Genomic DNA, 22,118 nt, shown 5'->3' with positions numbered 1-22,118 from the left:
CTTTTTATTATATACTATATAAAAATGCATTTACGTTTGATAACTATATATTGATTTGGGGTATGTATGATCCTCGCCAGTCGCATCATATATAAATATGCTTTTCGGAATCTTAAATTATAAATGGTCAATATTATTAATAAGTTAAACTAATATATGGATATTTGTCTCCTGATTAATATCCAGCCTCCAGGTTTTTTATCATACGAAATACGATATACGAAATATTTTATTAAAGAAAGCTGAATTATGAACATAATCATTAATAGCATAGATACAACAAAGAATAACATATTTATATATAAGTATGTTAGACATTCTTTCTTTGTTTTAAATAACTATCATAGGCAGATCCAGGGGGCCTGGGGAGCCCCCCCCCCCCGCCCCCCTTTTCATGGGAAAAACATGGTTGATTTCATAGTAAATCAATGATGACTGTAGCAGCCCCTATTAGGTCAGTTAGTCCCCCTTTTCACACTGTTACATGTATATTAAAATGGGTAAATTTTTTAGGCAAGAATGGCACAACCCTACCATAAAAATATTGAGGTATCATTTAGTATCAATGGGATCTATCCCCTAGATGAGGAAAGACCTAATATATTGTTCTTCATATATTTTTGTCGAGCCTTCGACTTTAGTCGAAAAAGCGAGACATAGCAATCCTATATTCCGTTGGCGTTGTCGTCGTCAGCGGCGGCGTCCACAAATATTCACTCTGTGGTTAGAGTTTTTGATACTTTCTTAAACTATCCTGGATTTCTTCCAAACTTGGACAGAAGCTTGTTTATGTTTATCAGATAGTATCCAGAAGTAAATTTTGTAAAAATAAAATTCCATTTTTCCAGTATTTTACTTATAAATGGACTTAGTTTTTTTGCCAGGAAACTTTACATTCATAACTTTCTTAAACTATCCTGGATTTGTACCAAACTTGAACAGAACCTTGTTATGATCATAAGATAGTAACCAGAAGTAAATTTTGTAAAATAGAATCAATTTTTTCCGTATTTTACATATACATGGACTTAATTTTTCCTCCAGTTAACATTTCATTCAGTCTGCAGCTTTTAAAACATTTATAAGATTCATAATCTATACTGGATTTTTACCAAACTTGGACAGAAACTTTTTACAATCAAAAGATATTATCGAGAGGAATATTTTTATTGATTTTTTTCCTCATTTTTGTTGAGTGCGATTAACAGCAAAGCAAAAGTAGGCGAGACACGAACCCTTAATAATTATTTTTTTTCTTATTCAAAACATCTTTTCACAATCTATTAATACATGCAATAAGAGGGTGTGGTAGAGCTCTCATAGTATTTTAGTAACAACAACTTCATTATATGTAATGAACTTAATTAAGCTGTTGAAATTTACCATATTTAAGATTCAATGCTAAAATATAACGTATAAAACTATGAAAAATACATTATTCAAAACTTGTGCTTCTTCTTTTTAATATCTGATGAAGTAATGTGTAGATGTAAAACTAAATCAGAATATTTACTATTTACTTTGTAATTTCTTTACTTGAGGGTTTATCAAAAATTTACAAACTCAGATTTTGTTTTAAACATCTGTTTTATGTAATATCATCTGTCCCCTTACCAGTAGTGGATGACATATTAATATCTATACTTAACCATTTTATAATTGAGAGAAGATATGAAATAAACTCATCATAGATACCAGGACTAAATTTTGTATATATGCCAGACGCGCGTTTCGTCTATACATAAGACTCATCAGTGACGATCGAATCCAAAAAAGTTAAATAGGTCAAATAAAGTACGAAGTTGAAGAGCACTGAGGACCAAAATTCATAATTTCACTCCGAAAGGCTTAGTTGCAAGACTGAACTATTATTTCTAATGCAAAATTTCGATGTTCAAAACCGTCAGTCGGACCACCACTTTTCAAAAAATTTCATTGTATCAGGATCTATGTGTAAGTATATAAAACGTGTACAAGACGATTCTTGGACGTTTTTTAATAAATCAGTTGTTTGTTAACTGATTGGTACTTCAGTCTGGGAGAACAAGATTTATTTCAGTACTAGTTGCAACTAGCGTTGGACAAACTCCCAGTAATTACAATTACTCTTAGTTCGATGGTTTGAGTCTATTGTCTTAATGTTAGTTGGCCGGTTTATTTTGAGTGTCTCGTATCGTTTTGATCTAATTCCAACTGATTCGCGCAGGTTGTTCTTATATTGTACAGAACTGCTACACTACTGTTTCAGCTTCGTTGAGGATTGAGCGCTCACAAGCAAGTTGTTGTACTGTCCGTTCGTCCGTCTGTCCCGCTTTGAGGTTAATTTAAAGTTTTTTTTTGCTCGAGGTAGTGTTTGATGAAGTTGAAGTCCAATCAACTTCAAACTTAGTACAAATGATATTATTTTTCTAATCTTAATGCCAAGTTAGATTTTTGACCCCTATTTCACGGTCCAATGAACAAAGGAATGATAGTGTAAGCCGTTTCAGATTAAAGTGTTTGGTCAATTTAGTTTTTGATGAAGTTGGAGTCTAATCAACTTGAAACTTATTTCACATGTTCCCTATGATATGATCATTCTAATTTCAATGCCAAATAAGATTTTTACACCAATTTCACGGTCCACTGAACATAGAAATTGATAGTGCGAGTGGGGCAGTTGTGCTGAGGACACATTCTTGTTTATATATATGTCCGTAAGTCTGTTATTAAATTTCGATCATGATTTAATTAAGAACAGAACCATAAATTTAATGCAAAATCATTATAATAAATATATAGGAAATGGGGGTCAAAAAAGAATAAAATTAACAAAAAATCGATAAGTTATTGGCATATTTTAATTGAAAGGCCAAAAATATGTCATACAATTTTGGAACTGTCGAGTCAAATAGTCAACTGAAGGATCTTTCTGCCGTAAAATAAAATACTAAGAAAGAAACATTTTTTAAAATTTTCATGTAAGCAATAATTTATTTTAAATCTCAGAATATAATACAGATTCTTTGATAAAAAGTCATGAAATTTTCATTTCAATCTAGTGATTGCCAATAAAGCAACACTCCATTCTTTGTGGGGTTGTGTTGCTGAATTAAAATAAGAAGATGTGGTATGATTGCCTATGAAGCAACACTCCATTCATTGTGGGGTTATGTTGCCGAATTAAAATAATAAGATGTGGTATGATTGCCAATGAAGCAACACTCCATTCATTCTGGGGTTGTGTTGCCGAATTGAAATAAGAAGATGTGGTATGATTGCCTATGAAGCAACACTTCATTCTTTGTGGGGTTATGTTGCCGAATTAAAATAAGAAGATGTGGTATGATTGCCAATGAAGCAACACTACATTCATTGTGGGGTTGTGTTGCTGAATTGAAATAAGAAGATGTGGTATGATTGCCAATGACGCAACACTCCATTCATTGTGGGGTTATGTTGCAGAATTAAAATAAGATGTGGTATGATTGCCAATGAAGCAACACTCCATTCTTTGTGGGGTTATGTTGCAGAATTAAAATAAGAAGATGTGGTATGACTGCCAATGACGCAACACTCCATTCTTTGTGGGGTTGTGTTGCCGAATTGAAATAAGAAGATGTGGTATGATTGCCTATGAAGCAACACTCCATTCTTTGTGGGGTTGTGTTGCCGATTGAAATAAGAAGATGTGGTATGATTGCCTATGAAGCAACACTCCATTCATTATGGGGTTGTGTTGCCGAATTAAAATAATAAGATGTGTTATGATTGCCTATGAAGCAACACTCCATTCATTGTGGGGTTGTGTTGCCGAATTAAAATAATAAGATGTGGTATGTTTGCCAATGAAGCAACACTCCATTCTTTGTTGGGTTGTGTTGCCGAATTAGAATAATAAGATGTGGTATGATTGCCTATGAAGCAACACTCCATTCATTGTGGGGTTGTGTTGCCGAATTAGAATAATAAGATGTGGTATGATTGCCTATGAAGCAACACTCTGTTCTTTGTAGGGTTATGTCGCTGAATTAAAATAAGAAGATGTGGTATGAGTGCCAATGACACAACACTTCATCCATGTCACAATGTGTAAATGAACCTTCCTTTTGTGGTTATAAACCTTGTGTTTAAATTTCATAGATTTCTATTTACTCATACTAAAGAAAATTAGATATTGTGCAAAAACCAAGAATAATGCTTATTTGGGCCCTTTTTTGGTCCCTAATTCCTAAACTGTTGGAACCAAAACTCCCAAAATCAATCCCAACCTTCCTTTTGTGGTCATAAACCTTGTTTTAAAATTTCATAGATTTTTATTCACTTTTACTAAAGTTAGAGTGCAAAAACTAAAAGTATTCGAATGAAGACGACACAGACGACGACGCCAACGTGATACCAATATACGACCAAAAAATTTGCAATTTTTGCGTTCGCATAAAAAATCATCTGTAAAATATTTTAAAAGTTGTTGACACACACATATTTCCCAGTTTGCATTTGTATTATAGTATTAATGAATGGGTGTTTTTATAATGGCCCTGTTATATGTCCAAGGTCTGTAACTAGAGGCTCTAAAGAGCCTGTGTCCCTCACCTAGGTCTATGTGAATATTAAACAAAGGAAGCAGATGGATTCATGACAAAATTGTGTTTTGGTGATGGTGATGTGTGTGTACATCTTACTTTACTGAACATTCTTGCTGCTTACAATTATCTCTATCTATAATGCACTTGGCCCAGTAGTTTCAGTGGAAAATGTTAGTAAAAATTTACAAATTTTATGAAAATTGTTAAAAATTGACTATAAAGGACAATAACTCCTTAGGGAGTCAATTGACCATTTCAGTCATGTTGACTTAATTTGTAAATCTTACTTGGCTGTACAGTATTGCTGTTTACAGTTTATCTCTATCTATAATAATATTCAAGATAATAACCCAAAACAGTAAAGTTTCCTTAAAATTACCAATTTCGGGGCAGCAACCCAACAACAGGTTGTCTGATTCATCTGAAAATTTCAGGGCAGATAGATCTTGACCAGATAAACAAGAATTTTTAACAAGTCATTATTACTGACTGAGGACATATAACAGGGCCATTATAAAAACACCCATTTCTGAATACATTTATTAACCAACTGAACATTGTGTATGTGTTGCTGCCAACTTGATGTATCCTCTTACTCTTTTAATGAAAATTTTGTTTGAAAAAAATAATTTGTACTTCACACTCATGATAAAGCTTTAAATATACCAAATATCCAAGGTATTAAGTTGAAAGAACTTATGTGTTGAAAAACAGGATGACCAGTGATCCCTTTATATGGTTCTTTAATGTTGGTTGCTGGTTACTAAATAAAATAAAATACAAAAAAGGTATTATACTCTTTACAACTAAATTTTATTAACTTTATTAAAAACCCTAACTGGGCTTAATACAGACAAACTGGGCATTAATACAGGGCCATTACAGAAAAACAGAGCCATTACAGAAAAAACAGGGCCATTACAGAAATATGTAATTTTTAATAAACAGTCTTTGTTGGCAATAATGTACTTAGTTGGTTAATAAACAACAATATTCATACCATACTATCATTGGCAATCATACCACATCTTCTTTTTTTTTTATATCTATATCCATTTAAAATTGGCACTTTCTCTTGGAAAAGAAATACTTTCAGAAGAACAATAATGATTCCATTATAGATACAGATTCCAAGTGTAAAAAAGTCTTGAAGATAACATTCTACAATATCCCATGTTAGGTTTGTGGTTTTGGTGACCATCATAGATTTAAGATGTATGTAAAATCAAAGAGCTGAATAGCTCTGAGGGGAAAGACGGCCCTTGTTTCTATTTCATTTTTTGGGGTGGGGGTTGGGGGTGGGTTTGGGGGGTTATCTTTTGATAGTCTTCATATAAAGAATGAAAAAAAGAACAGCTAGAACATGTGGAAGGTTGACACTATTGGAATCAATTGTAGTTTAATGTAATTTCGTTTCTTTAGTTTAGTTTAGGATTCAATTTAGACCAATGGAAGAGATCTGCATCTTCTAAATCTAAACATTCAATTAAAGTTGATAGTTAATTATCTAAAATGCAACTAGTTGAATTCTGTCATTTAACAACAACTACAATTATTTTTGAAATCTTAATAGTGTATGACTGAACTGTAGGCTAGGGCCATTTTCCATTTTTTTGTGACAGTACTCTTAAAATTGTTAATTTTTTTCTTAAGAAAGTTAGGACTGAAAAATCTATTCAGTTTTAAATTTCCATTGATAAAGTTCCCAGTTATATCTCTCATCACAGGGTTACAGGTACTAATAAAAATAACAATATGATTGATATTAACTGTGTGAAGCTTGTTTCCAAATCCTACATTTTGAAATATTTGTAAAATTTCATGAATAAATATAGGTTTAAACTACAAAATGCAACATTTGTAATTTTTTTGTAACTATTACAATGATTATGTTGGTACACAAAATTTAGTTTTAATGAAAGACTACTTATCATATACTGAATGTCACATTTTAAGTGTTTATTTTAGTGGATAATTAGCTCATAAATTGAGGTGCTCCTGAATTGGAGGAAGATTCTCAAAACAGAGTTTTACAGAAAAAAATGGAAAAGATCGTTTCTCTCCTCGATCTCATGTAGCCCCTCAGACTTCCTGATTACTTTGAAAGTTGTTGACCTATGACCGAGAATGATTTAAATAACCAGTGAAGGATATCCCTGCTTATGCGTAGTGTGGCATTCCAACAATGACGTCACTATAAAATATAATGTAGGTTGGATATATTTAGAATATCTCGTCATACTGATTTTTCCGGATTGTAAAAGAAACGTAAATAGTGTAAAGGAGAGCTCGATATACGATAATTTCGAGAGAAACAGAAGGGAAATGTGTAAAAAAGTGTTTAAAGTCAATTCATTCATTTGTGTCTCCCCATCTCATCATTCTTAGTAAGATTTGTTGGGGGGGGTTTTCCACACTATAAAAACAAAATGAATGATGTGAGGGAATGTCACTCTGGTCAACCCCATTGGGGATTGACGGCTTGAAGCAGTCTTCCAACAGATAACCAATATATCTTGTCTATTTGACTAGTCTACTTCGAAAGGAGGGTAGTATAGCTGACCTTATAATGACTTCCTGGTTCAGCTAACAAGCAAGCTAACCAAAGATATTACCCTTAGCTACACACTCAATGAAATCAGCTGTAACAAATTATAATTCCTAACCTTTTTGTCATATATTTTATTTAAATTACAATTTATGTCAGATCAAACACATATAACAGAAAAGTTTATTTGAACACTACTGCATGTAACATTGCTCCTAGACACTGGACAATATTCTTGGTCATTAGTACATCTACATGTTCTTCTAAATGTCTCTTGGGATCCTGTAAAAAAAAAAATATATAACTTTTATACAACTTCTAACATGTAATATCTGAGTGGTGTTTAAGAATCATGATTTTTATGGCAATGAAGTTGTTAGTGCCATATAGTTTTACCCTTGTCTGTAATTCTGAAATTCTCAAATTCCGTAATTCTGTTATTCTGTCATTCCGTCATTCCGCAACAAGCCATTATACAGAGTTTTTTTCTAAACGCCTTCAGATATTGGGCTGATTATTGGTATGTGAGTTAACCTTGATGAGTTACAGATCAAGTTTAAGTTTTGTTTCGCTCTTCTTATTTGACCAAAATTACGGGCTTTGGACTTTGAAAAATTGTTGAAAATCACAGTTATAGAAATTTTTTTTCTATAGTAAATGCTTTCAGATATTGGGATGATTTTTGGCATGTGAGTTAACCAAGATGAGTTATAGATCAAGTTCAAGTTTTGTTATGCTCCGCTAATTTTAGGTAAAATTACAGGCTATGGACTTTGATAAATTGTTGAAAATTACAGTTATACAGACTTTTTTTCTAAATGCTTTCAGATATTGGGCTGATATTTGGTATGTGAGTTATCCATGATGAGTTACAGATCAAGTTTAAGTTTCGTTCCGCTCGGCTTATTTTTGCTGTAATATTGGGCTTTGGACTTGTATAAATATTTGAAAATCACAGATATACAGACCTTTTTTCTATATGCTTTCAGATATTATGCTGATTTTTGGTATGTGTGCTAACCATGATGAGTTACAGATCAAGTTTAAGTTTTGTTCCGCTCAGCTATTTTTTTCCAAAATTAAGGGTTTACAACTTAAAAAATTGTTGATTTTTGATATGCGAGACCACCATCATGTTTGTATCCACATGTATTATTAAAATTGCAGATTTTTCAAATTTTTGAGACGGGGCCATTCATGTCGCTTTGACACATCTAGTTTTTTTATGGTATTTAGGATAATTTATACCAGACTTCTTAAGTCAGAGTAAATTATTTTCTAACTGTAATATCAGTCTGTTGTTTAAGATCAAGAACTCTTTTCATGCTTTTTCAGTCAATTTTAAGGGACTTGGTGAAGCCCGAGAAAATTCTTTAACTGTCAAATTCATAGTAGAAGACACGAATAAATTAACCTATATCATATGGTTTTACTCCACGGACTGCAAGAAATTCATTGATTGTTCACAAACACAACCAATACTGTAAATTCAGATATTGATGCGATGTTTTTATTATTGCGAAAAATGCAAAAGGGTAATAATCGCAATAATTAAAACTCGCATTCTGAAATTCTTTATACAAATCAAGCAGGATTTTTCTGAATATAAAAAATTAAAATCGCATTTTAGTATAAAATGGAAAAATGGCAATAATAAATGCACGCAATAATTTCTGCATTTACAGTACTACATAGATTGCCATTTTCCCATTTTATATCTAGTGTTCAGTATCTAGGTTTAATTGCCAATAAAGATTAATCATCTTAAAAAAACACTAGGCAGTACACTTACCAATTTTCCCACATTTTTAATTGCCAACTGTTCTGGTGTCATCTTTTCTTCTTCTTCAAGAGCCTGTTAAAGTTAAATCACAGTTTAATTTACTTACAAAATTTTTCTGAGCTAATTTAACAAAATATGGCATGGTTTCTTGATTGTTTTTTTGTGTGTTTATAACTTTTTTCAGGAATAATGATTTTGTGGTGGGCAGTTTTTCTTGGTGGAGGAAGCTGTGGTGCCTGGTTAGTACCACAACTTTTGCTGTTAATTGGAAATTCTACTAAATTAAAATTGCCACATTAGAGAATCCAATTTGCAACCTCAGCTGCAGTTTCAGTAGATTAATATTTTAAACTAGTCATCCAACAAGGCCTTAAAAATTGGAAATTGACAATTTCTTGAAGACTAGTTTTAACCTGATATTCTGTATGCATGAATCAGTGGTATAATATATCTATAACTTACACTCATTTAAACTAAGATTCTTTCAGACTTTAAAAAAAAAAATTGTTTGTTTAATATTTAGATGTCAGAATAATGCTAATTATCTCCCTTTCAATCTTTTGAAGCATACTTAAGCAAAAATAATTTATGACATTAAACATAAGGGCTATTCCAGAAAAAATTGTATGGGGGGGTTGGAAGGCAGTTTTTGTCAGCACCCACCACCCATCCAATTGTAATTGAGAATTATAGTGCATTATAGTGTGAAAGTTGCTCTGATACCCATCACCCATGTATTATTAATACAATGTGCCTTCCAACCCCCCCATTCATTTTTTTCTGGAATAGCCCTAATAAGAAAAATGCTATCTAGTTATCAAATGTTTTGGACATAAAAGATTTGTTTAAACCCTTAAAACATATTATGTATCCTCAGTCACAATATATTTTCTTGAATTGAAATTTTGTGCAACAGTACATAATTTGAAAATTTTGTATTAAAATATAACTGCACTTTATTTTGCAAAAATAACTACTATTAATCATGGAAATGGACAATTTGTATCTTTGAAAAGTACTTTCTAAATCTTTAAAAAAACTCTTTTAGAAAAAAAACAAGTATAAAGAAAATTGGAAAAAACATGAGTTATCTCCCATTTTTAATGGCAGTTTTTCATTATAAAGTATTGATTTATTTTGTGTCTTAGGTTTAACTTATTGAAACTTAGCTAATTTTTTTATTAAAGAAAGTGACAAAAGGAAAGAAACAATCTGTTCTATTTTTGCCTTGAAGATCAAATAGTGACTGGTTTGCTGTTACACTCATATTTACTAACATATTTTCTTTTGAACACAAACCAGAACATACCTTGTGATAGTTCTTTGCCAACTCTAACATATCTTTGACAGTCTTTTCATTATTAGTACAATGTGTATTATAATCTTCTAAAGATAAGCCATCAACCCAACTCTTCTTGTGTAGGTTGAGTAACATCTACAATACACAAATACATTTACAAATAAAGCATATTATATCGTATACAGAACTACCATCTACACAACTCTTCAGTTTATGAATATATAGCTTGCTCAATTTAAGCTTTATTATCATTAGAGAAACAGATTCCACTACCAAATCTCTTGTAATACGATATTTATCCCCTCTCGACAGTTAAATTTTGAATATTTAAAAATATAACGGTCTCAAGCTGATAAATATCTTATCATACTCAATGCAGTGGTAGAATTTATATATAACAGGGAAAGAATGCTCACATGAAGCTTGCATCTTAATTTTCAGGAAGCAATGATTTATAGTACACAGGAGAAATGAAATAAAAAGATAACGGGTATAATCAGCATCTTATTTTTAGGGTGAAAAAGAGACCTGCCATTAAAAGAAACAAATACAAAAGCAAAAGTTACTACAGAATTATCTGTATTACACACCTGACAGTTGACTATCTCATAACCTCAATGTTTTTATACTTTTTTTTGTTGTTGGGTTGCAAAACATGTATACCCATATTCTCCTTTTATTAATACTAGAAGATGCATCGAAATCACAGAATAATTCAGAATTGGGCAAGTGTTGAAACAAAGAGCTTGTAAATTGTTCGGGCTGTGTCAACTTATATTAGCATGCAGTAAAGTGTATAAGACATGAATCGATAATGGTCTATGAAATAGGATATTTTCTCAAAAATTGATGTTTTCCATGGACAAAATGTTGTTTCAAAGACAAAGGAGTAGGTCCAGTAAGACCCCTTTTTGGCCCCAAAATATAGCAGTTTTACAAAATTGTTAAAATGTAAACTTTTAGTTATTTATTGGATAGTAGAATGGTTCTGCTACATAAATATGGGCTGTTTTTGACAATACAATGCACATATATTGGGTACTAGCACCATTAAGTCATGCTAAATTACTGAAATCTTTACAATTCCAGCATTTTAGTTAAATTTTAGACGGTTTTCGTGTAAAACGAAAGTGGCCGCATTCGTGTTCATCCAAAATAGTTGTATTTGATGATAATACATAACATATATAAAGATTTAGGATGAACACGAATGCGGCCACTTTCGTTTTCAACAAAAACCATCTGAAAAGTGACATTTTTTCACATATTTGGTAGATTTTTCATATTTGAGCTTGAATCGGATTATTTTTTATGATTAAATAAGTTAAAATCTTTCACATAAATAAATTGAATCCTATGAAATAGACACTTAAAAGTGTTTAAAAAGTGGTCAAAATCTTTCGTCAGATGAACCTGAAATTTGAGGCCAAAATCGGTCCTTACCGGACCTACTCCTTTAGGAAGTATCAAACACTAAATTTATATCAGAAACATTTCTGACTTTGTATGGTTTCAGAGGAGTTGCTGCACAATGAAATCGGTCTCTTCCTTTAGTACTATAGAGAAGTTAACAAACCTTCTGTTCTAGTTCATTTTTTCTATAGTTAATGGCAATGGAGTAGTAATGTCTGTTTAGTCCATGAATCAATGCCTACAAAATATAAATACAGCAATGTATGACATATATATGAGATCATGTGAATTTAATACTCAATTCATTGTATCACCATTTACCTAAGAAGGTCTTAATAATGGCCTTTTGTTTGTAGCTTTTGTAATCATCTTTAATTGTTGATACAGTAGACTCCGGCCAATCGGATACCCCAAATGTCAGCTAAAAATATCCGATTACCCGATATATTCAATTAGATGATGAATGTATATTCATTGAATATTCTGCAATAATGAGTAGATCTAATCCCCAGATGTTACTAACCCTATCAATTGCTTAATATGTGAAAGGGATGGAGGATTGATGGAGTGATTTTTATCAGTTACATCACCAGGAAGTTTGCGTAAAAAATTATCAGCTGATTATGTAATGATTAAAATTGTTTGCACTTGCAGTTTTTAAATCCTATATTTATTAATAAATCAAATGTCCTGAAATATTTATGTGAATTATTATCTTCCATCCATAGTTTGTCTTTATTTGTTTAGTAAACAAATTAATATCCATTATTTACATTTTCACACAGGTAAACTAATTTGGCTATAAATAGATGAAAGCATGTCTGTGTAGAATCTCTAATCTAAAATCGTAATTGTTATAATTTTATTTCTTTAAATTATCAAATTTAAATTTATGAAAATTATCATGATTGATAAAATAGTATTGCATAACGTTTACGTTTTCTGAAGACTATTTATGTTTAGGTCATGGTTCTAGAGGCTTCTTCACAAATTTGTAAACAAACCAATATGGCCGCCACACGTGATTACCTTTGCACATGTGAAAAAAATATTTCTGACAAAAGTCAGATTTCTCTTGTAAAAGGGATTTATATTTATATTGCAATAAATTATTCAGAAGGAGGTACATTCAGTTTAGATTATATTTCTCATTCTATGAGCATTTAGAGTTTAATCAAAATTCTCCCAACAGGAACATACTGCTCTTGTCAACTCAGTCTTGTATAATTTATAAATAGATTCAAACCATTTGAAGTAAAAGGGCATCTAATTCACATGACAAAGGTAAACAATGAATAAAGACAACAATTTAATAAGAAATAGATCCTTTTTATCTATTAACAAGAATGTGTCCAAAGTACACGGATGCCCCACTCGCACTATCCTTTTCCATGTTCCATGGACCGTGAAATTGGGTAATAATCTAATTTGGTATTAGAATTAGAAAGATTATACTATAGGGAACATATGTACTAAGTTTCAAGTTGATTGTACTTCAATTTTATCAAAAACTACCTTGACCAAAAACTTTAACCTGAAACTCCCACTTTCATTTTCTATGTTTAGTGGACCGTGAAATTGGGGTCAAAAGTCTAATTTGGCTTCAAAATTAAAAAGATTATATCATAAGCAACAAGTTTACTAAGTTTCAAGTTGATTGGACTTCAGCTTCACCAAAAACTACCTTGACCAAAAACTTTAACCTGAAACTCCCACTTTCATTTTCTATGTTCAGTGGACCGTGAAATTGGGGTCAAAAGTCTAATTTGACTTTAAAATTAGAAAGATCATATCATAAGCAACAAGTGTACTAAGTTTCAAGTTGATTGGACTTCAGCTTCATCAAAAACTACCTTGACCAAAAACTTTAACCTGAATGGACGGATGGACGCACAGACGAACGGAGCCTCAGACCAGAAAACATAATGCCCCTCTACTATCGTAGGTGGGCATAAAAACAAAATCTTCTTGTCTGCAAGGTTGCAAATTCGTAACTTCCGGGTCTATTTCCTGTCAGAGAAACATTGAAAATATCTGATTGTACATGGTTTTTAACCAAATTAACTGAATATTCTTATCCGATTTGCCGATATATTCTTATATCCGATATTCGATTACACGATAAAATTAACATTAAACATATAGGAAAGGGTTTGGTGTTTTGAAATAATATTACAATAGCCGATATATTCGTTTAGCCGATATCCAATTAGGTGGAGTCTACTGTAACTCCAATGCTGGAAACAGCATACCTAAGTGTCCGCTGTTTGATTTCATCAAAGTTTAAAATAAATTGGAAATAATGAATGTATGTAAAATCAACAATTTTATCTTATCATATATCACAGTAAAACGGTAAAATGATATTTCCCAATTTAAGAGTACAAAAGTCTCCTGAATCTTATAAAATCTATGGCAAAACCAATTTATTGACTTCAATCAAAGCTAGCCTTATGATATATACATACCTGAATTGATGGTTTTTGTAAATGACCTAGATTTGATGTCGTCTGTCTTGGTTCTTGTCCTAATACCATCATGTTTGGGTTGATTAATCGAAAAGCATCAATTACAACCTACAAAATCAGTATTATTCAAAGTAGATCTTTCCTCAACCATAAAACAGTACTCCGTATCAGTTTTTGTCTTGTGTAATGCTGATAATTGTTCTGTCTTGTGTTACGTGAATCATCATTCAGTTTTGTGATAATTGAATCAATGTTATGTCTTGTGATAATTGAAAAATCGTTCTGGCTTGTGTTTTGTGAGTCCTAATTGTAAATTGTTTTATGTAAATCATTGTTCTGTATTGTGTTATGTGAATGATCCATTTGTGTTATGTAATGTGAATCATCATTACACTTGTGGTTATATCAACTTAAAACTTTTAACAGAGCCTCAACATACTGTTGTGTGTACTGACCTTGCCCTTTACAGACTGAATGGGATCAACCACAACAGCTACAGCTCTCTCAGACAGAGCCTCAAAACTCTGTTGTGTATTAATATCTACACCAGACAACCAACAACCAAATCCTGGATGGGAGTGATACCAACCAACTACCATTTCTGGTCTGAAAAAAATATGGTAATATTACACTGTCTCCTACCATTGCTACAATGCTCCAAAGACAAAGTTGTTGAAAAATATATATGGTAAACATGACATATTATATGCATTCATACATTATTACATAAATTATAGCTCCCTATGCGGTATAGGCTTTGCTCATTGTTGAAGGCCATACGGTGACCTATAGTTGTTAATGTCATTAGCTTTCAGTGTCATTTTGGTCTCTTGTGGACAGTTGTCTCATTGGCAATCATACCACATCTTCTTTTTTATATTCTTGTGTCTGATAAAATAATTTTTATATTTTCTTTTACTTTTTATATATTAAACTATTTATGTAAACAAAAAACAAAAAAGTGTCCAAAAATGAATAGAAAATAAATCATATTTAATTAAGTTCAGTTATTTATTTCACAGAAATAATATATACAAACAATCAGATTCAAAACTGACTATTGGTCAACATTATTTTAGTTTTCACATCAAAATGTTAGTTCAAATTGTTGCCACATTTTTGGCAATGATTACAAGGAATAATCAGATGATACACAGGGCACAGCTTTATACGACCACAAAGGTCAAACCCTGAACAGTTGGGGCTAGTATGGACACAACATTTAAGCTTGATACAGCTCTGAATTTGGATTGTGATTAAATAGATGACACAACATAGGTTTCTGACACAGAATGAATGTGGTCTAAGAACTTAAACTTAACAATTTTAATTTGGACATTTACCTATTATGGTCCAATATCCAAAATCTAAATACATGTTTAGATTCGGCATATCAAAGAATCCCAAGTATTATTTTTTGTTAAAATCAAACAAAGTTTAATTTTGGACCATTTGGACCTTAATGTAAACCAATTTGAAAACAGGACCAAAAATTAAGAATCTAAATACACGGTTAGCATGGTTAGATTTGGCATATCAAAGAACCCCAGTAATTCATTTTTTGATGAAATCAAAGAAAGTTTAATTTTAGACCCTTTTGGCCCCTAATTCCTAAACTGTTGGGACCAGAACTCCCAAAATCAATCCCAACCTTCTTTTTGTGGTCATAAACCTTATGTTAAAATTTCATAGATTTCTGTTTACTTATACTAGTTATTGTGTGTGAAAACCAAGAAAACCAAGAAAAATGCTTATTTGGGCTCTTTTTTGGCCCCTTATTCCTAAACTGATGGGACCAAAACTTCAAAAATCAATCCCAATCTTCCTTTTATGGTCATAAACCTTGTGTTTAAATTTCATAGATTTTTATTTACTTATACTAAAGTTATAGTGGGAAAACCAAATGTCTTCGGACGACGACGCCAACATCATACCAATATACGACCAAAAAATTTTTAATTTTCGCTGTTGTATAATAAAAAGGTTTCAATAGTTTTAGCATTTAGTTTTTAACAGAAAATAAAAGAAATAAATGCATAATTTTTTCAGTTAATATTCAACAAGCCAAAGTTGTATTCAAAATTTTCAGAAAATTTATGACATAGCCTATTTATAGAAACGTGACCTTTATTTATAAGTCTACAATACCTTCCTGTTTGTTTGAGCATGTCCAACATCTTGGCCTGGAATACTGGATCTACAGCTTCTACACTTACACCCTGTGTAAAAAACAATTCATAAAAAGTTAATGAATTATCTCCCTTGCTACATACTCATCTACACAAAGAGGAAGGAAACAAATGCCTATTTTGTGAATTGTTAGGACTATTTATATCATTTGTAACATCTTAGTATGTTTTATACTTAATTCAATTGGTTATTTTGTCATCAAACTGTTTTCTATCTACAATAACAAGAACTTTGAAGTAAAATGATGCAGTATAATATTTGCCTGTATCTTCCTGCCCAAATTTTTTTTATGAATAGTAGAAAATTAGTGAGACAAAAAACTCTTATAGAAAAATATAGAGACATCCTATATAAATGATTTAGACCCGCGAACCCCCTTAAGGAAGTTTGATTGTCATGTTTTGAGAATTTTGTCAGATTTTCGGTATCCATTGGCTTTATCCATTAGAATGCCTTAAAAAAAATTGCCCACTGACCCCCATTTTTCTTTTTATAAATCTTTTACATGAATAATAAGCCATCTGTAAAAGTCTTATAAAATTTTAATTATTTTTTGATAGTTTTTGAGAACTTAAACTTGTCAATGATAAAGCTATGAAAAGTCAAGAGAGAATATTTTCCTGCCAAAATTTCAATGGCTAATATCTCTAAAACAAGCACATTGACCTTTATATTTTTTTGCTCTTTTGATTCTTTTTTAATCCTCTATCAATATAAACTAGTGTTTTGAAAAGCTAATTATTTTGAAACTGAGTAGCGAACTCCCTTAAGTTGTCCTGCAATTGCTTTAAATTTGACACTGTTCGTTGTCATCCTTCGGACAAAAGAGTTTATGATAGGTATGGTTTAGCCAACTGTTTTTTTTTCTTTTTAGACTGGTATCCTTTTAATACTTACAGTTCCTGACTGAGGCATAGCAAACACATCAATGACTCTGACCGTGTAATCGTCAACAAATTCTCCCAACATCAGACCCATAACTTCCATGGGAACACCAGCTCTACCATGCTTTAACATCTGTAATTAAATATTGAGAAATTATTAATTCAGATGTTTTATTATATTTTCACCTCAGACATGTATTTTTTTTCAACCATCATCATGATTATCAGAGAAGAGTTGATATATTTAAAGACACTAATTTATTACTGGACACACACTGTTGGTTGCTGTTTCATCGAGTTATACCCCACTATTTATTCATATTTCTCAAAGCATTTTTTTTACATGTATGGCTGTTTCATTGGTACAATATTCTATTTTGAAAACATGTACAAAGAAAGTTGTCACAGCCTGACTGTCAACTGTATTCAGAAAAGTTTACATTCAATACAATATCTGTATTAAAATTCAGGTGATTCTTGTTTCTAATTTCTGTTTTCAACATTGACATCAACGACATGTCTACATCATTCACCAAAGTCTGCCACTATAGTGTTTCCTACAGGTGGTTTTGGCGTGTAATGGCGCCCTGCCGCGATTTCTCGACGCCCTGCCCTAATTTTGTCGAAATTACTGACGCCATGCCTTTATCGTCGTAATTAACAACCAGTACTGAAAGACATATTTTATGAATACCGCTCGAGTTATATCCCTTCAAAGTAAACAAAAGTTCACTAGGACCCCATTTTGTAATCGATTTCGTAATCAGCTGATTAGCAAACTGCAATAGATTGAATAGTGAATACAGATACTAATCATGCCATCAACAAATCGGATGAAGCGAAAACGTGAGGAAGAAAATGAGAAACAGGCAGCAAAATGCAGAAAGCTTTTATCATTTTTTCAAAGGTTTGTAGATCTTTATTACAAAATAGTTACGCACTTGCAACGGTGTTAGTACGGGGGTAAAAATAAACTTTTGTCAAAGGGATAAATAATTTAAGGTTAAAGTTGAGTTAGGCCAAGGATCTCATGAAATTACTTGCATATTAATTACTTTCAATTAATTCATTTTTTCATCAAATTATTTTTTTTAAATTTACTTCTTCAGTTTTTAATTTGAATTAATTTTAAGAAAGGAACAATTTATGAAAAAACTTCCAGATTATTTAAGATATTCTTGTTTTATGTGTAATTTATTTATTTTCAGCACCAAAGAGGCAAAAATAGACTGAATGTGTGAACTGTAAACAATCTTGTTCTAGTGTCAGCAAATACCAAATCAATAGATGATTTGGATATCAGGGAATGTATCAACCTGTTTTTTAGGGGAAAAAAAGGAGGATTTGTCAATGACAATTGATATGACCAAAGCAATATTTTTATATATATGACATAGTTCTTTCTTGTTTTTAAACATTTTAAAGAACTGATTTTGTTTTTAATAGTGTTTATTGTTTTAAATATTTCATATATATGTTTTAAACACTTTTTCTTGTTTAACAATTTGTTTTAATGATTGATTACAGACTCTATGTATATGTCCTTTTTATAGCATTAAACTAGTATGTTTTAAATGAATCTATTTTATAGAAATTGCCTGTTTATATTAAGTAAGTGCCCTAAAATTGTTGTCCATCACGCTTAATGTGCCCTCTGAGCTAACAATTACCCTGCCCTTTTTAAAAGCTGCAGGAAACACTACACTATGCCAAACATTACAGCATTCCATTGTCAAAATACAATGTTGTAAAATTATAAATCTACTTTAGGCCAAATAAAAATATATGTGTGGTTCCAGTTACATACTTTTAGAAAATAGGGTCTTTATGTCGGCATTTTTTTTTTTTTATATTAATTTTTGAATGTCAAAATCCAGAAAAAAATCGTGTGTTAACCGAAATTGTTTCCAGTATTATACACGCCCCAACCGGAAGTCCACCATTTTTACATGTGTTTGGTTGTAAAATAAACAGTCATGGTACGTTTTTAGTTAATTTTGTTGCATTTTGTTATGAATTGTTGCATTTTAGCCATAACAGATACTTGTGATGGAAATTCAGATGACAGAAATCTATGAATTTAATTATTTTAATTCACAATCCTCAAAATTTAATCGTTTGAAAATTTATTTTGTCAGAAATGAAAAAAAAAGTTCTAGGGTCGTTTTTTTTTTAACTAGGGTCGGTTGGGTTACTGGAACCACACATATATTTTTATTTGGCCTTATGTTAGTACTGTATAGAAGTTATATTTACCTTCAACAGAGCTAAAGATGATATGTACACTTGTTCTTGTGTGTCTACTGCAGGGGCATCTGATGGAGGGGCACCCTGGAATTTATAAAAACATACATTATGAGATTGTTTTTGTTATGTGTGTAGCAGATTTGTGACGTGGATTAATAAAATGTATGCTAATAAATATGTACAATGTACAGCCATTTCAGAGATAACTGTATTGTATTTTAAGCTCTAACGGCTTCAATTGGTGATTTGATGGTCACAATTAGGTATTTTGGTAATCACTAATTGATGCTGTTGATCCTAAAATACAATATTGTTATCTTTATTCTTATGAAACTGACAGCAAACAATGTCAAATCATACATCTAAAATCTGTGATACTTTGTCTGCACTTGGGCATACATTTTCAAAGCATCAGGGAGACGGATTTATAAAAGTTTTTCCAAACTTGTTGCCGAATCCCATATTTGAACTTTATGTAACATTGTCATATATATCTTGTAATTTTTCATTAATAAATACTGTTTAAACTAAAGCATCAGTTGTGTGAAATGATGCCATAAAAATTAGAGATGTTATCCAGTCAAAATGAATGTTACATATGAAGTTGCATTAGAATCATATATAGTAATACCTGGCCTAGTCCTGGCATACCACCACCTAATCTGAGTAGTCTGTCCATTTCTGAAATCAAAACGATCAACATGATTAAAGCTAAAGTTTGCATTTAGAGAACTGCTATCTTCCTTTTTCATGTTTGTCTATAGTTGTAGTACTAGTTGAACTTCATCCTTTTTTTAAGATAGATTCATAAACCAAGCACACATTATATGATGGATTGTAACCTCTAGCAGTCTAGCTATAACTAATTTAACAAATCCCTTTGTTTCCTTCAAGGTATATATTGTCTTGAAATTATAAGACACTAGTTGATAATTAGCTTAATTGATGGTTAATCCATAAGTGTGTAATGTAAACACATTTTTTTTTTCATTTTATTTTCTTGTCAAATTTAAAGCATATAAATGCAAGGTAAATAATTTGGTAATAATGACTAAGCTCTGACTTTTCACGGCCCCAGCTTGTCTGGCAAAACAGCCGTTGGACGTCAGAGTAATCTCGGACTATACATGTATATACCCTGTTGTCACATGATTTTTTTTGGGTGCATATGTGGAGAGGAGTAGGGCACAACAAGTCATAAGTTTGTTGTATTTTGTCAGATAATATACATGTACAATTAGATTTAAAAAAAAAAATGGTCTGGTAAAGTTTCATTCGGTCTGGTTATAAAGCTAGGTTGTTTTATGTTCATTGATGTTTACCAGACCGAATGTCCTGTAAAAATAAAATTCATTTGTGTAGTTTGAGGGACCAATCTGCTGAAGGCAAAACAAGACAGGATCTTATCACCCATGGTCAGACTCCCCATGATCAACCCGATGCTGATGGATGAACAAAATTCAAGATGAAGACTCTCAAGTTGGCTTGTATGAACATGTGTTATTCATGAAACTCTTCAAACCACCAACTAAAACAACTTAAATAAAGAAAAGATGAGTGCTCCATCCTAATTTGGGTTCTACAACGTATACAAGTTCATTTTTGGTTGTGAATGACAGTGCAAAAAATCGTTTTTGTTCATGAAGATTTTAAAAACATTGATTTATTCTAACACCTCGGAGCAGACACAGTTTTTATGTCGGATGGGAACACGCTTTTATTGATTCTATGTGAAATTATACTTTTCAGTTTCTATAACGTTCAAAAATGGAGGCTTTACATATATAAATATTGTTTTCAATTTTTCTCTTACCAAAATGCCGACCGGAAATGCAATCAAGTATAAACAGAAAACAAGTCACGGTAAGGCTAAGATTGGAATTCCGTGATTTCGCTTATGCTATAATTTTATATTTCTTCTTCGGCTACAAAAAAACAATCAGAATTAAAGTTTACTTTCCAGGGTGTACATTAAAGTTTTGCATGTTAATAAACATTAGCAAAATAAAGATTATCAAAAATTAAAATCACAAAAATTTATAGTTTTTACTTTATTTAGTCATGAATAATGAATATATTGTTTTATCATATACTTGTATAGAATATCACTAAAATTTTACAGTTCAATAACATTTGAAAATATCAAAAGGCTATGAAAGGATTACTAAGTTTATTGACCAGATTCTTAAGAATTTCAAAGCGGGCTGATAAAGGTACCTTTATTGACTGCTTCCGGAATGTTATCACATGCCTTTCCGTTGATTTCCGTGACGTTTATCACATGCAACTTCGTGCATTTCCGTAAATTTGATTGAAACAACAGAACGCGGAAAACGGCACTGAGCGATAAGACTTTTCCCAAAATAGTTGAGGAGCAAAAATGAATTAAGTTAAACTTGTTTTGAAAGACATAAATGAGGTGACAATATTATTAAAGAACATAAAAAAAAAACCAAATAAAATGCTTTTTCTTTTTTCAATAAAACAATTAAAGTAAAGAATTTGTTTTGGTTGTCTGTAAATATTTTCTGAAAGGGCAAAGACAAACAAAATTAAATTTTAATAGTTCTTGTCTGTATATCTTCTGCTTAAGTATATGATAAAAAGATAATTACATGTCATTTTTCATATCAGACCCTTTATCGGCCCTCGTTCATGATATCAGCCCTCGAGCCTGCGGCTCTTGGGCTGATATCACAACCTTGGGCCGATAAAGG

The 22,118-nt window shown here is 31.5% G+C and overlaps 1 protein-coding gene across 1 annotated transcript; it reads right to left on the bottom strand.

Annotated features, from left to right (window-relative positions):
* Positions 1-7,234: 7,234 nt before the first annotated feature.
* Positions 7,235-21,253, bottom strand: LOC143054713 (26S proteasome non-ATPase regulatory subunit 14). Its single transcript, XM_076227732.1, has 11 exons — positions 21,215-21,253; positions 20,033-20,082; positions 19,411-19,485; positions 17,168-17,287; positions 16,229-16,299; positions 14,536-14,686; positions 14,081-14,188; positions 11,776-11,850; positions 10,209-10,334; positions 8,909-8,971; positions 7,235-7,398 (listed from the first exon to the last, which is right to left on the bottom strand). Exons 2-11 carry the CDS (start codon positions 20,078-20,080, stop codon positions 7,300-7,302), a joined length of 936 nt encoding a protein of 311 aa, XP_076083847.1. The 5' UTR covers positions 20,081-20,082; positions 21,215-21,253; the 3' UTR covers positions 7,235-7,299.
* Between the last annotated feature and the right edge of the window lie 865 nt (positions 21,254-22,118).

The sequence above is a fragment of the Mytilus galloprovincialis genome, chromosome 12 (assembly GCF_965363235.1).
Source record: "Mytilus galloprovincialis chromosome 12, xbMytGall1.hap1.1, whole genome shotgun sequence".
NCBI classification, from domain to species: domain Eukaryota; kingdom Metazoa; phylum Mollusca; class Bivalvia; order Mytilida; family Mytilidae; genus Mytilus; species Mytilus galloprovincialis.
The sequence above is the reverse complement of the archived record's forward strand: the minus strand, read 5'-3'. Positions and strand labels throughout refer to the sequence as shown.

What these genes read in the sequence shown, in the direction of transcription:
- LOC143054713 (XM_076227732.1), bottom strand. Translation starts at nt 20,080, where the DNA reads ATGGACAGACTACTCAGATTAGGTGGTGGTATGCCAGGACTAGGCCAG. An exon ending in CATCTTTAGCTCTGTTGAAG is followed by an intron (nt 17,288 to 19,410) that starts GTAAATATAACT and finishes ATTTAATTACAG; the next exon opens with ATGTTAAAGCATGGTAGAGC. An exon ending in TTAAAAATGTGGGAAAATTG is followed by an intron (nt 7,399 to 8,908) that starts GTAAGTGTACTG and finishes TTTTTTTTACAG; the next exon opens with GATCCCAAGAGACATTTAGA.